Source organism: Rattus rattus, chromosome 9, assembly GCF_011064425.1.
Source record: "Rattus rattus isolate New Zealand chromosome 9, Rrattus_CSIRO_v1, whole genome shotgun sequence".
Taxonomy (NCBI): domain Eukaryota; kingdom Metazoa; phylum Chordata; class Mammalia; order Rodentia; family Muridae; genus Rattus; species Rattus rattus.
The window spans coordinates 35743694-35758337 of record NC_046162.1 but is presented as its reverse complement, the minus strand read 5'-3'; the positions used below and the strand labels follow the sequence as shown (position 1 = coordinate 35758337).

The 14644-nt window shown below is 42.8% G+C and overlaps 1 protein-coding gene across 1 annotated transcript in view; it reads left to right on the top strand.

The window, feature by feature from the left end:
• The window catches only part of Hspa4 (heat shock protein family A (Hsp70) member 4), a 39565-nt gene extending 25735 nt beyond the window's left edge, over nt 1-13830 (top strand). Inside the window, exons 9-19 of the mRNA XM_032911716.1 lie at nt 616-767; nt 1349-1455; nt 2427-2560; nt 3637-3818; nt 4431-4520; nt 6657-6809; nt 7664-7789; nt 8499-8606; nt 10760-10879; nt 11335-11496; nt 11849-13830. Coding sequence (XP_032767607.1) covers nt 616-767; nt 1349-1455; nt 2427-2560; nt 3637-3818; nt 4431-4520; nt 6657-6809; nt 7664-7789; nt 8499-8606; nt 10760-10879; nt 11335-11496; nt 11849-12052 — 1538 coding nt within the window. The 3' untranslated portion in view covers nt 12053-13830. The remainder of the gene's footprint in view (nt 1-615; nt 768-1348; nt 1456-2426; nt 2561-3636; nt 3819-4430; nt 4521-6656; nt 6810-7663; nt 7790-8498; nt 8607-10759; nt 10880-11334; nt 11497-11848) is intronic.
• Nucleotides 13831-14644: the final 814 nt, after the last annotated feature.

The window sequence follows — 14644 nt, the reverse complement described above, 5'->3', positions numbered from 1 at the left end:
GCTGGGAAAGCACTTGGCATTAGATACGTTTTGGGCGGTAGCCGAGCCTTGCCATGCCCTGGTCCCAGGAGACCACACCATGGCCATGTGCCTTGTTCTCTGTCCTGAACACTGGGAGCTTAGATGAGACTAAAACTTCTTTCCTTCATGGCAGGTCATGGAAGACTTAGTATTTTGAAGTGCACTTGGGGCTAACATGCTGGGTGGAACGTTGGATCTCATGACAGTACTTTGTGTGGCACTCTGTAAGGGGACACAGGACCTGTACAGGCAGAAGTGTATCCTTGGGCCATGCCTTCCAGATCCCACTGTTGTACCATTAGTCTCCATTTCAAGAATCAGGATGACTACTTTTTTTTACCAGAGGCTATGCCCGTGTGAGAGAAAAGAGAGAGAGAGAGAGAGAGAGAGAGAGAGAGAGTGTGTGTGTGTGTGTGTGTGTGTGTGTGAGAGAGAGAGAGAGAGAGATGGTGAGGGTAATGAATTTTGGGATGCAGATGTGAGGAAGCTGAGCTGAGTTTTTAATACGTTTGTGGATTAGTTGACTACTTTTTTCTTCATTGTAAAATGCCAATTTAAAGATTCTTTCTATAAATGTCTCGTTTTTTGTCATAGAGTTAAAGAAAGAAGATATTTATGCAGTGGAGATAGTTGGTGGAGCCACACGAATCCCTGCGGTGAAAGAGAAGATCAGCAAGTTTTTTGGTAAAGAACTCAGCACAACATTAAATGCGGATGAAGCTGTCACTCGAGGCTGTGCCCTGCAGGTGAGTTTGGTCTTGTTCATAGGTCACAGCAAGCTCAGATCAACCCATTACCATCAGGGCGGTCTTAGGTGTAAGATTCTGAAGCCTTTGCTTAAAATGGGTAGCTGACATACATAAAAGGTACTGATGGTGTAGTAAGATGAGTTCAGAAGATGCAGAAGCTGGGGCTGTGCTGATTTCTAGCACTTGGGAGGTAGAGACAGATGAATCTCTTTGAATTTCAGGTCTGACCTACAAAGTGAGTCCAGGACAGCTAGGGCTACACAGAGAACATCGTCCTGGGGGGGATGGGGAGGTGGGGGCATTCTGTGGGGCTGGGTTGATGATTCTAAGCTAGAGCTGATAGAATTGTTGGATTGTCTGCTGATTCATGAAATAGTGCACTTCAGTAAAGGAGGACTTCAAAAAGTAACTAGTTACACAGTAAATTAGACAACGTCAGCAGTTTGTAGAACTGTTCAGATAACATCATTGAAAATACTACATCAGTGATGGCCTCCTGAAGTCATTGTTGGTAGTTCTATAATACCAATTTATAATGTCTGTATGTGTCAATGGAGTTCTAAAAATTTTCATTCTAGTGTGCAATCTTATCACCTGCTTTCAAAGTCAGAGAATTTTCTATCACTGATGTGGTACCATATCCAATATCTTTGAGGTGGAATTCTCCAGCTGAAGAGGGGTCAAGGTAATAATATATTATCGTTTTGTTCATACGTACTCAGTTGGGTGTTGAATCTAGGCAGTATGTTGTCCTTCATATCAGTTTACATGTATGTCTGTCCAATGCATATAAAACAACATGCTTGTTGGTGTAAATCGAAGGCCAGGCATGATAGTGAATCCCTGTGATCTAGCATGTTATTGGTAGAGGGAGGCAGGGGGATCAAGAGGTAAGGTTGTCTTTGGCTGCATAGTCAGTATGAGGCTGGGCTATATGAGATCCTCTTATTTTTTCTTAAAGATACAAGTAAACTAGTTCCCTGTCCTTTTTTAATTATATACACTTGTTCCCATTCAGACTTGGTTCCTTTTTGGCTGATTTGGTATATTCCTTTTAAAAAATATTATTTTTTAAACACTCTTTAAAGAATTTTTAAAAATTGTTTTACTTGTGTATTTTAGCTGCATGTCATGTATGTGATTAGTGTATGAGAAGGCCAGAGAGAGGGCATTGGTTCTAAGATAACATGTTGGTGCTGGGAATAAAACCTGTTCATTTAGAAGAGCATCTAGTGTTCTTAACTTCTGAGCCACCTCTAGCTTCTCTTAAAGAACCTGGAAATAGTAATAGCTGCCAAGGAGGAGAAAGTAGGATTGTTCAGTAATTATAAACCTAGGACACACGTGTCAAAGGTCAGTGATGTCATGATTTTGTCTGAGGCAAATGCTGTAGAAGCCAGCAGACCTGGGTTCAGATTTCCAGAGCTAATATGAGATGGGAGGTGGAGGTTCAGGAATCCCTAGAAGCTTGAGAGCCTGGAATGTTTAGCAGCAAACAGCAGAGATTGCTGTTTCCGTAAGGTAGAAGTTGCTCTTATCTCAGCATGTGCACACCTGTCAACACCCCCACCCCCAATAACATAAAAAAATTGGAATATTCTAAAAAGAAAAGGAATATTAGGAATTTTTATGGTTTTGTCTTTTTCTTCTTAATAGTGACTGTGAAGTCTTCCCCAAAAACCATGCTGCTCCTTTCTCCAAAGTCCTCACCTTTTATAGAAAGGAACCGTTCACTCTTGAGGCCTACTATAGTTCTCCTCAGGATTTGCCCTATCCAGATCCTGCTATAGGTGAGTAGAATGAATTTGAAACAAATATAGTAACAAAATCTTACCCTGTCTCTAGTTAAGAGCACTAAAAGTAGACTGTTCAGAAATGTAGGTGCTTTAGGCCATGAAGGCAAACATCTGTCCTTAGTATGTGGTTACAGAAGCAGTCAGATGGTTATTTTAATGGAGGCTTGCATTTTGTGGCAGCGTACCTGGGTTTAGTGCACATTGTGGGTAATTGATGGTCCTGATGAAGAACATGTCTGTCCTAGAGTTCAGTTTGGTTACAAGATTGTTTACAGCATCAGTTTATTGTAGATTTTGGAACCAGGTTGACCAGAGTCTTTACAAATTGGGAACGTTTATAATTTGGAAGTAATATCACTTGACAGAAACCAAGAGTTCTATAAGATTTGTGCAGTGGATGAAGAGCCAGGAGCAGTTTCAGTGACCTGTAGGAATCGTGAGAAGAAAGTTTTTCATTTGTAGGATAAGAACCATGACAATCATACCCAGAAGAACTTCTGTAATCTTTCCTATGTCTTTCTGATACTGGCCTAGCCCTGGGTATGCTCACTAACACATTGGGCTGCCATAATCTTCCTCTGAAACCCACCCTGTGGCTGACCTCCCTCACTGACTTTTCTCTTAGGCAACTGCCAAGATGTACAGCTTGCCTGACTCAAGTTCTCCATGTTTGTTTGTTTGTTTGTTTGTTTGGTTTTTAAACTCGAATTGTCATTGAACTTCAAAAGATAAGAAATTAAACTTCCACAAACTCTTGGTATGGTAGTGAGATTTAGAAATGACTCTTAGAAAATGACAAACTGGAAAATTTTAAAAGCAGATTGTGGAAATTGGATACTTGACTATCTGTCACAGCATTTGTAGATGACATATAGAGGACTGGAGGAAAAGAGAAACCAGTAGGAAATATTTGAGCCCTTAGTGTGGGGGTGCCAAGCGAGCTGTGTTGAGAGGAAGGAGATACTACTTCTCTGAGAAATGATCCTGACCTGGAAGCCTGGTTATTTTATTACTATGGATATAAATGTTTATGTTCAGTCTTACTGTGCACACTCTCTTTAAATCCCCAGCTCAGTTTTCAGTTCAGAAAGTCACTCCACAGTCTGACGGCTCCAGCTCAAAAGTGAAAGTCAAGGTCCGGGTAAATGTGCATGGCATTTTCAGTGTGTCCAGCGCGGCCTTAGTAGAGGTGCACAAGTCCGAGGAGAGCGAGGAGCCAATGGAGACGGATCAGAATGCAAAGGAAGAAGAGGTAACCTGCACTTTCAGTGCCATTTATATTGGTGACAGCTGACTGGCTGACAGGAGCACTGAGGCCACTCAAATCACTTTTACATTTCATTCCAATGGAAAGGAACTGAAATTGGCTCCTCCTTTTTGACCATTTTTCAGTTTAACACCATACTACTAATTATGGAAAAAGTAAGTCTGTTAGTTGTTTCTAGAAGTACAGGAGGTTATAGACTCAGGTCTTAGTGTGCCGGAGCTCAGGTACCAGCACCATGCAGAGCACCCACATTGGATCGTGGTTTCAGATGCTTCCCAGGCTTCTTTATTAATGGTGCTGAAAGAATTGTCTGTGAGTCTCTTCACAAAGTCAAGGCTCTGGGAGGAAGCATGTGGAAGGGAAGCTCAAGCTTGCTTTGGGGTTGTATTGCTGCACTCCACTGAGGCTTTTATGATTTACGAACGAGTTCCATAATGGGCACTCCAGAGAGGAAGACTTCATGTTCTGTGTAACTGTGCACAATAGGGACTTTGAGCCCTGGTGCGCTGGTAGTTCAGTGACTTTGACTTTGTTGTGAAGTCTGCCTAGGTTTTTTTCTGTTAGAACCTTTTGGTTTCAGTGTTTAACTTTTTTCAGAAGATGCAGGTGGACCAGGAAGAACCACATACTGAAGAGCAACAGCCACAGACACCAGCAGAAAACAAGGCGGAGTCTGAGGAGATGGAGGTACAGCCTTGGATAGAATTCAGTCTCCTGGGAACCCCAGGGCCTGGCTTGAAACGCGGCTCTGTGCTAGTATTTATTAGTATTCGATTTTAGCTACATTATATAGTGTGCCTTGGAAAGTTAAAAGAACATTACCATTAATGTTTTTATTGATGAAACAGGGAGGCATAAACATTTTTTGCATTTGAAATTTTGCCAATTGTTTTACTCTCTTTTTTTTTTCCCTTTTTGCTAAGTTTTAGTGAAGAGAAATTTTGATGGTTTACTTATGGTGCATCTGTTCTGACACATTTGTAAATTTGAGAATATTGTTATCCTTAGATGATAAACAGCAATGCAGGGCAACGGAATATACTACTCTATTTGAGATTTATGTCTTTGGTCAGCATTTTTCTGCCTCAGGAGTGGAATAGCTGGCTACCAACCAAGAACAGCCATGAAGGTTGCTAAGGGGCAAGAAGGGCCACTCCTTCTTTTGTGGCTGGAGAGATGGGTCTGTTGGTACCAGTGATAAATTTCTACACCCACAGCAAGGCCAGCACCTGTTGCCAAACTTGTCAATTTGAGTTGGATTCCTCAGACTCACATGGTGGAAAGAAAACTGATTCCCCATGAATTGTCTTCTGAACCCCACCCACATGTACCGTGGCATGTGTGCCTGTGTACATACAAAGTGTTGAGAATGTAGTTTGTGTAAAGGAAGATGCAGCAGTGAGTCGTGTAGGTGCAGAGATGTCGAGGTGTAGGGCACAGAAATCCCTGGGGCTTGAGGCCAGCGAGTCAGGCTGAATTGGTGAGCTTTGGTCCCATTTCAAAAATAATGTTCGGGGTACTGGAAAGACCAGTTCCCTCTTCACATAAAATAAATCTTTAAAAAACAAAAAAACCAAGGTGTTGGATCGACAAGTTGTTTTAGCAGGTCAATGAGCTTTGTCCTGAGTAACCTGACTTTTCATCCCTGGGGCCTACATGGTCGAGAAGACAACTGACTCCTGCAAGTTGTCCTCTGACCTCCACACATGTGCATGGCACATCTGCACACGTCTCTAAATAATACAGGCGATAGGTAGATGTTGTGATCAGAGCTAGGAAGATCCCTGATACTGACCTTTGTCCTCTACATGGGTGGGTACCTGGGCACATACCTGCCTGCTCTCACCCATGAATGTGTAATCATGTGTACATACAAGCATATTACTATGAAAGCTATGTTTAGATACACTGTAAAATATTTCAGGATGTAACATAAGTCTTGTACAGGTTGCCTTTATTTGTGGCAGTGACTCGGTCTAATTCCACCATCTTTGCAGTGCCTGCTTTATAGGCAGATTTCTATGGTAGGCAGTTAAAGTCTGTAATCTGTTTTCGTCCGATTTCCCATGGCTTTGTACGTGGTGTTTTTTTTTTTAATAATTTATTTTTATTTTACGTGCATTGTTTGGCCTGCATGTATGTTTCTTGTGTGAAGGTGTCAGATCTTGGAGTAATAGACAGTTGTGAGCTGCCCAGTGGATGCTGGCCATTGAACCCGGATCCTCTGGAAGAGCAGTCAGTCCTCTTAAGTACTGGGCCCTATCTCTAGCTTCCATCTCTACACCCCTTTATTTTATTTTAGAGACAGGTCTCACATAATTGAAGCTGTCCTTGAACTCCTGATGCCTCCCCCTGACGACTGTGTTGGTCATGAGATTGCAGAGGGTTGCTAGATACAAACATTTTTCATTGTAAAATAAACATGGCTACATTTTAAAGCTTATAGCACTGTAACATTTGTTGTTACATTCAGTTTTGTAGAATGGAATTCTCTACCTGTCCTTTTCCAAATTTCTTTTTTTTCCCCCTTTTTTTCGGAGCTGGGGACCGAACCCAGGGTCTTGCGCTTGCTAGGCAAGCGCTCTACCACTGAGCTAAATCCCCAACCCCCTTTTCCAAATTTCTAATGAACACCATTATGCTTTCCCCCTGAATTTATTATAAGACATACAACAGATTCACTCTTTATTTTCTAGATATGATAATTATATATTACATCATCAGAAAGTTAACTGAGGCCAAATCAGCTTTTGACATTTGATACATTTTAAAATATTAAGCTAGTCTGTATGGTTTTGTTCTTCATAGTTTTTATTTCTTTAGACCTCTCAAGCTGGATCAAAAGATAAAAAGACGGACCAACCACCTCAAGCAAAGAAGGCAAAAGTGAAGACCAGCACCGTGGACCTGCCCATTGAGAGCCAGCTGCTGTGGCAGCTGGACCGGGAGATGCTCGGCCTGTACACAGAGAATGAGGTACATTTGGACTTAGGGCAGTGCTTTTTAATCCAGTTCTGTGTGTTGTGGTGACCTCCAATGATAAAACTATTTCCTTGCTACTACTTCGTTAACTGCAGTTTACTTCTGTTAGGCATTGGAATGTGAGTATCTGATAGCGCAGGGTACTGATACTGACTCCTGTGAGAGGGTGGTTTGATGACTGCTTTAGGGTTTCGGCCAGTTTGGAATATTATTGGTAAAAGCAGATTTAAGTTTTAAGCTATGGCTTGTTATATTCCTTTGTGTGTGATAATAACATGATATCTACATTGCTAGCTCTGTCAAGTGGGTTTTTGCTTTTGCTTTTGTTTTTGTTTTGTTTGAGACAGGGTCTCCTTGGCTGTCCTGGAACTCACTATGTAGTTCATGCTGGCCTGGCCAGAGATTCATCTGCCTCTGCCTCCCAAGTGCTAAGATTAAACGCATGTGCTGCCATACCTGGCAAAAAGGTTCCTGTAAACAGCTTCAGGGACTCTTTTCTCCCCAACCCTTCCTCAAAACATGGTTTCTCTGTGTACCCCTGCTGTCCTGGGATTCACCTGGTAGACCAAGCTCACCTCACACTCATGGAGGACCCCCTTTTGAGTGTGGGGTGAAAGTTCTGGATCAGCACTTCTTGTCTTCAAGGGTCTTTATTTTTATTATCTTACCCCCAAAACCTGTGCTTTTCCTTTTTTTTTTTTTAATTCCTGGGTCTATTTCGTTGGGGGTTGGGGAGACTGAAGAACTGGAAGGATTTGAGGAGGGAAAGCTCTTGGCTCTTAATGTTAGTTGATGCTTCAGGGGAAACTGTCCTAGCTGTCCTGTTTAATTCATTGCTGCTGTTCCAGGGTAAGATGATCATGCAGGATAAACTGGAGAAGGAACGGAATGACGCCAAAAATGCGGTGGAAGAGTATGTGTATGAGATGAGAGACAAACTTAGTGGTGAATATGAGAAGTTTGTGAGTGAAGATGTAAGTGTGCTGCTCCCTTACTGTTGAAGTCTAGGGCATCCTCAGATGCTCGAAGGAAGCTTTGCTATTCTGTGTGATCACATTACTAAGACATGCTGGAGAGAACTGAGTGGTGAGGAGCACTTGCTCTTTAAAGGCTTGAGTCTTGTTCTTAGCACTCATAGTGGCTCACACTGTCTGTAGCTATAGTTGTAGAGAATCGGCAGCCTTTCCTGGTCTCCATGGACACTGCATGCATGTGGTACACTTACATACATGCAGGTAAAACATTCATATGCATAAAATCTAAAAAATGCTAAAACTTTGTTGGGGAGTTTCATAGTTGTAACGTTTTGAATATTTAAAGTCAGTTTTACATGGTGTTAAGGGTTCACATGCATGTGAGTCCATGTAGAACCTAAAAACCTGCACCTGGCCGATTTATTTTATTTTACTAGTATAACTAGGCAGCCCATTTAGGGATCCCCATCTCTTGCCTCCCAAGTGCTGGATTAGAGGAGTTGACACCTGTTTGCTTCTACGTGGGTGCTGGTTTTCAGAACGTGAGCCTTAAACTTCATGGCAAGCACATGATTACTTATAGATCCATCCCCTACTACCTACCCCTGGTTTGCATTTCTGTATTGTTTCCCATTACATTGTGTGTGGCTTCAAGAGATAGACATATGATTGATTTTTTTTTGTTGTTGTTCTGCTTGTTTATTTACAGGATCGTAATAAATTTACTTTGAAATTAGAGGATACAGAAAATTGGCTGTATGAAGATGGAGAAGATCAACCAAAGCAAGTTTATGTAGACAAATTGGCTGAGTTAAAAGTAAGTGACTCTTAAGCAGAGGTATCTAAGACTATGACTTACAAGTATAAAGAACAGGCTAAAGAAATGCATGTAAGAAATGGATCACTAATGACCTATTCTTTCAACCAGTTAGCGAATGAGTTAACTTCTGTTCCAGTGAATTAGCATTGAAGCCCTTCTTATGTCAGGACATAGAAAGGGCAGCAAGTTCTAGTCCTTCCTCAGGGACCTGCTATGCAGTTTGGGTCAGGGATGGTATGAATATACCTGTCCCCCACAGTGTAGGCTATCAAGCTCCTCGCCTCCCCAGTGCTGCATTTGCGCAAAGCATCTGTCGCAACGTGAGGAACATGACATTGAGCCTGGACTGTTAACATAGGAAGTATTATCTAGTTTGTAGCCTTTGAAAAAAAATGATAAATTCCCTGAGAGGAAATTGAAACTCTTCCTTTTGTTTTGGCTTTATTATGGACTTTCTACAAGAACTGGACTGTGGTAGCTGTCTAGACTATACAGCTCAACAACAGCCTGGGCTTAGTCTCCTTTGGCAGGGGTGCATATGGTCCTGCTACACCACTGTGCTTTCATTTGTTTTGTTTTTGTTGTTGTTTATTTTTAAAGATTTATTATATATTAGTACACTGTAGCTGTCTTCAGACACACCAGAAGAGGGCATCAGATCCCATTACAGATGGTTGTGAGCCACCATGTGGTTGCTGGGAATTGAACTCATGACCTCTGGAAGAGCAGTCAGTGCTCTTAACCACTGAGCCATCTCTCCAGCCCCTGGTTTTGGTTTTTTTATTCTTTTTTTTTTGGGGGGGGGGGAGCTGGGGACCGAACCCAGGGCCTTGCGTTTGCTAGGCAAGCGCTCTACCACTGAGCTAAATTCCCAACCCCTTGGTTTTTTTTAAAGACGGGGTTTCTTTTTTGTTGTCCAAGCTGCTTGGAGCTCAGTCTGTAGATCAGGCTGACCTTGAACTGAGATGCACCAGCCTTTGTCCCCCAGGTGCTGGAATTAAAGGCATGCACCACTACTGCCTGGCTTCACTGTGCAAATTATTTTTCTTCTGCAAAATGCCAGGCATAAGGAAATTGAGACTAGTCATTTTAGCCGTCTCGGCTATTCTGTCTTTTCTATACCTTCTTCCAGTTGAGTTAAGCTTTTTGTGATTTGGGTTATGTTTATCTCAAAATAATTGTATTATGTTTGTAAAACCTACAGCTTCTTGCTACACCATCGTTGCACCAGAAATCTTTAGTGTCACTGTGTTGAGTTTTCCAGTTCTTATTTACTAAACAGTGATTATTTAGTGGATGAGAACTGGGACCCAGATAATGTGCACATAGTTCACCTGTGTCTGTAGCCGACTTTGTCTCTTGCTTTCCCTCATCTGTGTGTGGAAGAGATGGGGTCATTTATTGTGGAGAGTTTTCTCTAGGTGTGGATTTTGCCACTTTTTCTTGACCAGTGGTATTGTGGTTTCATCAGATTGTAATGTGGTTTTAAAAAAATCATTGGAGATTGGTATGTATGTATGTATCCATCCATCCATCCATCCATCCATCCATCCATCCATCCATCCATCCATCCATCCATCCATATTTATTTATTGTTGCACCATGTATGTGCAACGTTCTCGGAAGCCAGGAGTCTGAGCCCCTGGGACTGGGAATATACATACCATATAGGGGTGTGTGTGTGTGTGTGTGTGTGTGTGTGTTTGTATGTATATTCTCACACACACACACGGTTCTGAGCCAACATATGGGTGTGGGGACTTGAACCCTGGTAGCCCGTGCTCTTTAACTGTAGAGTCATCTCTCCAGCCTCCCCATTGTGGTGTTTTTGTTTGTTTGTTTGTTTGTTTTTTAATAAAAATTGTTAGTTAAGTAAAAATTGTTGTACAGGTAACTTTTGGTTGTTTTCCCATTGTGAAAATTAGGGGGCTTAGTCATGAGAAACAAATCCAATTGGGGCAGTCTTGATTTGGGCTCATGAGCAGCTGGAGAAGGTGCCTGATACTTTGAATGTGTGTGTGTGTGTGTTTTTTTTTTTCATATTCATGTGTGTGTACACACATACCCATAGCATTACTCTTCATCCTAGTAGCAACAATATAACTTGGATAGTTTAAGCTACCCTATACAAACCTGTATTCTCCTGTCAGACTTTAGGTCAACCTATTAAGACACGGTTCCAGGAATCTGAAGAAAGACCAAAATTATTTGAAGAACTAGGGAAGCAAATCCAACAGTATATGAAAGTGATCAGCTCTTTCAAAAACAAGGTATCTTAATTTCATTTCCCTATGATTTTTGGTCATGGCACTGTGTGTTTGTTTGATTTTGTGTTTTTGGGGCAAGATCTCACTGTGTGGTCCTGGATGGTCTGAGACTAACTATGTAGGCCAGGTGTCTTTGAGCTAACAGAAGTCCTGAGTGCTGGAATTAAAGGCATGTGCCACCAGATCCAGCCTTAGTTTTTCCAAGATTTTGTTTTTTATATTATTAGTTTTACTCTTGTGCACATAGAAGGCATTGGATCCTTCTTGGGGCTGGAGTTCCATTTGGTTTTATGCTGCCCAAGGAGGATGCAGAGAACTGAACTTGGCTTTTGTACAAGAACAGCAAGTGCCTTTAGCTGCTGAACTGTCTGTCTCTCCAGCCCCAAGATGAGAAATGTTTTGGCGGTATTGGGCAGGGAATTGCTCATCCTCCACTCAACTGTCACCTCCACTTGTAGGAGGACCAGTATGAACACTTGGATGCTGCTGACATGACAAAGGTAGAGAAAAGCACCAATGAGGCGATGGAGTGGATGAATAGTAAGCTGAACCTGCAGAACAAACAGAGCCTGACGGCGGATCCAGTTGTCAAGACAAAAGAGATTGAAGCTAAAATTAAGGTAGTTCTTGTCCTTGGGTACTTTGGACATTTCTCGATGGCTTTTTTTTTTTTTTTTTAAAGATTTATTTATTTACTATATATAAGTATAGTGTTGCTGTCTTCAGACACACCGGAAGAGGGCATCAGATCCTATTACAGATGGTTGTGAGCCACCATGTGGTTGCTGGGAATTGAACTCAGGACCTCTGGAAGAGCAGTCAATGCTCTTAACTGCTGAGCCATCTCTCCAGCCCTCTAGATGGCTCTTTAACAGTTGGGATTTCATTATAGCTTAGAACTGGGGTTTATTTAGCATGCTATATAAAGTTTAATTCATAAGAAACCACAGTTTTCTTTCTTTACCACTCTAGGAGCTGACAAATATTTGCAGTCCTATAATTTCAAAGCCCAAACCCAAAGTGGAACCCCCTAAGGAGGAACCAAAACATGCTGAGCAGAATGGACCAGTGGATGGCCAAGGAGACAACCCAGGCACCCAAGCTGCTGAGCACGGTGCAGACACAGCTGTGCCTTCCGATGGTGACAAGAAGCTTCCTGAGATGGACATTGATTGATTCCAACACTTGTTTATATTAAAACAGACTATTATAAAGCTTTAAGTTGTCAACTTTGTTCTGAATATCAACTAGAGCAAGCAAATACTGGAGATTTCTTAGTCAGTTTTTAGGGGATCTCGGGGGTGGGTATATAGGTAATATACGGAGCATTTTGACTTCTAAATAGTTAGATCCAGAGATGAAGTGCACTGTTCTCTCTTCATTATGGTCCTGTTTAAGAGCCCAGCTAGTCTTTCTGAGCTCTCGCCTCCCTCCTTGTTTTAATCATGCTTCTACAAGGTGAAGTGTGTTTGGGGAAACTGAGCTCTAACAAAAGCTGTGAGAGCCACTAGGCAGGCTTTTCCTCAAACATGACAGAAGTTCAAATTATGCTTGGAAAGGCTGAGTGGAGATCACCACCAGCATTCTCTGCCTGTGGGGCTGTGGGACTGTGGGGCTGGTGCTTCCTCCATTTCTGAGGGTCTGAGAATGGCCCAGCATGCATTAACACAGGAGAGCGCAGAGCGCAGCAGGGCCTGCTCTCATTGCCCTCTGTTCCCAGCCCTGTCTTCCTCTTCCGTCCGCAAGCAGTATAAATGCAGTGTGCCCTCTGCACTTAGAGTGAGCCTTAGTGTATCAAGGGACTTGACTCTGGCTTCTGGTACTTCCTGAAAGTACATTCACTGGTACTGAAGCATCAGAGTCTAGTGTAACCTTAAGGTAGGTTGTAAATAACAGTTGGGTGTAGGCATGGTAAGTCTGAGCAGTCCATCCTTAGTGTGGTGGGAAGGTCTGTACCCTGACCTGCTCGAAGGTAGATGGTGTATGTAAATTAGAGGTTTGGATGGAACGGGATGAGCGCTCAAGGTTCTTTGTTTGGTATTATTTGTGTTAATGTGTCTTGAATCTGCCAATCTGTATGTTAAAACAGCTGACAGATTGTAAAGCTATTGCCCTGGACAAGTCTGAAATTAGTGTAAAAGAAAACCTCATCGTTGACTGCAGCCACTGTCAGGGTACCATATATTCCTGGAACAAGTCTATGGGGAAGAGATGTTCTGCAGACAAAGGGACGGATGCCTATGGTCGAGGTCAGAGTTGGTTACCTGCCTTAGTTACAAGTGTTATGTTCTGGGTCTTTGTAATCACTGATCTCTGTAACAGAGCCTCTGTTTATTCTTGCTTGTTGGAAATAAGCTTAAACCATGCATAGTTAGAATTACTATGCTTCTGTCTGTCTACACAGGAAGTGCTGTAGCTCTCAAGTGCTCTAGAGGCCATTGGTTGGAGAGGAAGGAATGCATGCTTATGTTATGTAAGCAACTGGACTCCCGCTCAGTACAGGCCTGGAGCTCCAGGCCAAGTGCATACTCTGCTGCTTTGAGTGCTGCAGGAGTGCCCACCGGCCTGGCTGTGAGGCCGATAGCTTTTTCAAGTGCAGGCTGCAGGATTAAGCCAACTCTTATGCAACTGACTGTCCTTAATGACGATCTCATAAACATTTGTGTGTGGGGGTGGGAGGGTTTGGGTGTCGGGATGGGGAATGAATTTGAAGTCTAAAGTTAAAGCTAGAAATCAGATGATCAGCTTCTGCTCTGTCTATATAGACGATTGGATTTATGTGGAGGCAGGCCGGATGGCAACTGATGACTTGTGTGCAAACAAGCATTTATCTAGGTTGCGATATCCAAATTGGTTTGTTAAAAACTCTAGGTCACATTCTTACACTAAGAAAAACAGTAAACATGAGACAAAGTTTAGGAAAAACTAATAAAAGAAACCTGTCTTAACTTGAATGGTTTTCTTAATTTCCTTATGTGGGCTGGTGTGTGAGAGACTGAGGGGTACTTATTTGGGTTGTTGAGAATGTGTGTATGTGGGTGGGTGGGCAGGGGCGGGCTGGGGGAGACTGTCAACAGAATGATCTGGACTGAGTGCATTGCCTCTTTAGTTCTGACCAGTCAGTCATTCTGCTGTAGCTGCTTACCCATGTGCTGTCTGTTGGCCAGTACCGGAGCCCTTTGCCCTGGAGAGTAACAATCCAGTGTTTGTCTAGGTCCCCTGTTCTTGGTGTAGGAGTCTTGTTAGGCTGGCCTTAGGTTTGATAATAGTAGATGACACAGTATTGACGTAAGCGTCAGGACTGGATAGGGCCAGAATCTGCTAGGAACTGACAGCCAGTGGTACATGCCCTGTGGTGAGTGTGGGAACAGGGTTGAACAGTGAGAAGTTTACGACCATGGCATGGGTCCTATGTAGGTAGAAGTCAGAAGCTGGTTGTCCTGGAACTTACCTTTATAACTCAGATCTGCTTGCTTCTGCCTCCCTAGTGTTGGGATTAAAAGCACATATCACCATACCCAGCCTGAAGTCATGCCTCATAACTGCTCTGGACTATGTTCTGGGAGGAAAGAGGTTGGGGTGGGCCTGACCATGGCTGTTCTAGAGCATCAGGACTCCTGGAGGAGAGCAGTCCTGTTCAACCATGGTCGGCAGTGCTCCTGCATGGGGCTGTGGGAGCTGTGAGGGTTGGGGGTAAAGCAAGGACTGTTGTAGAATTGTCCACTGGTCACTGAGTGGAAAACCCTCAGTTACAGGATCTGGAGGCGT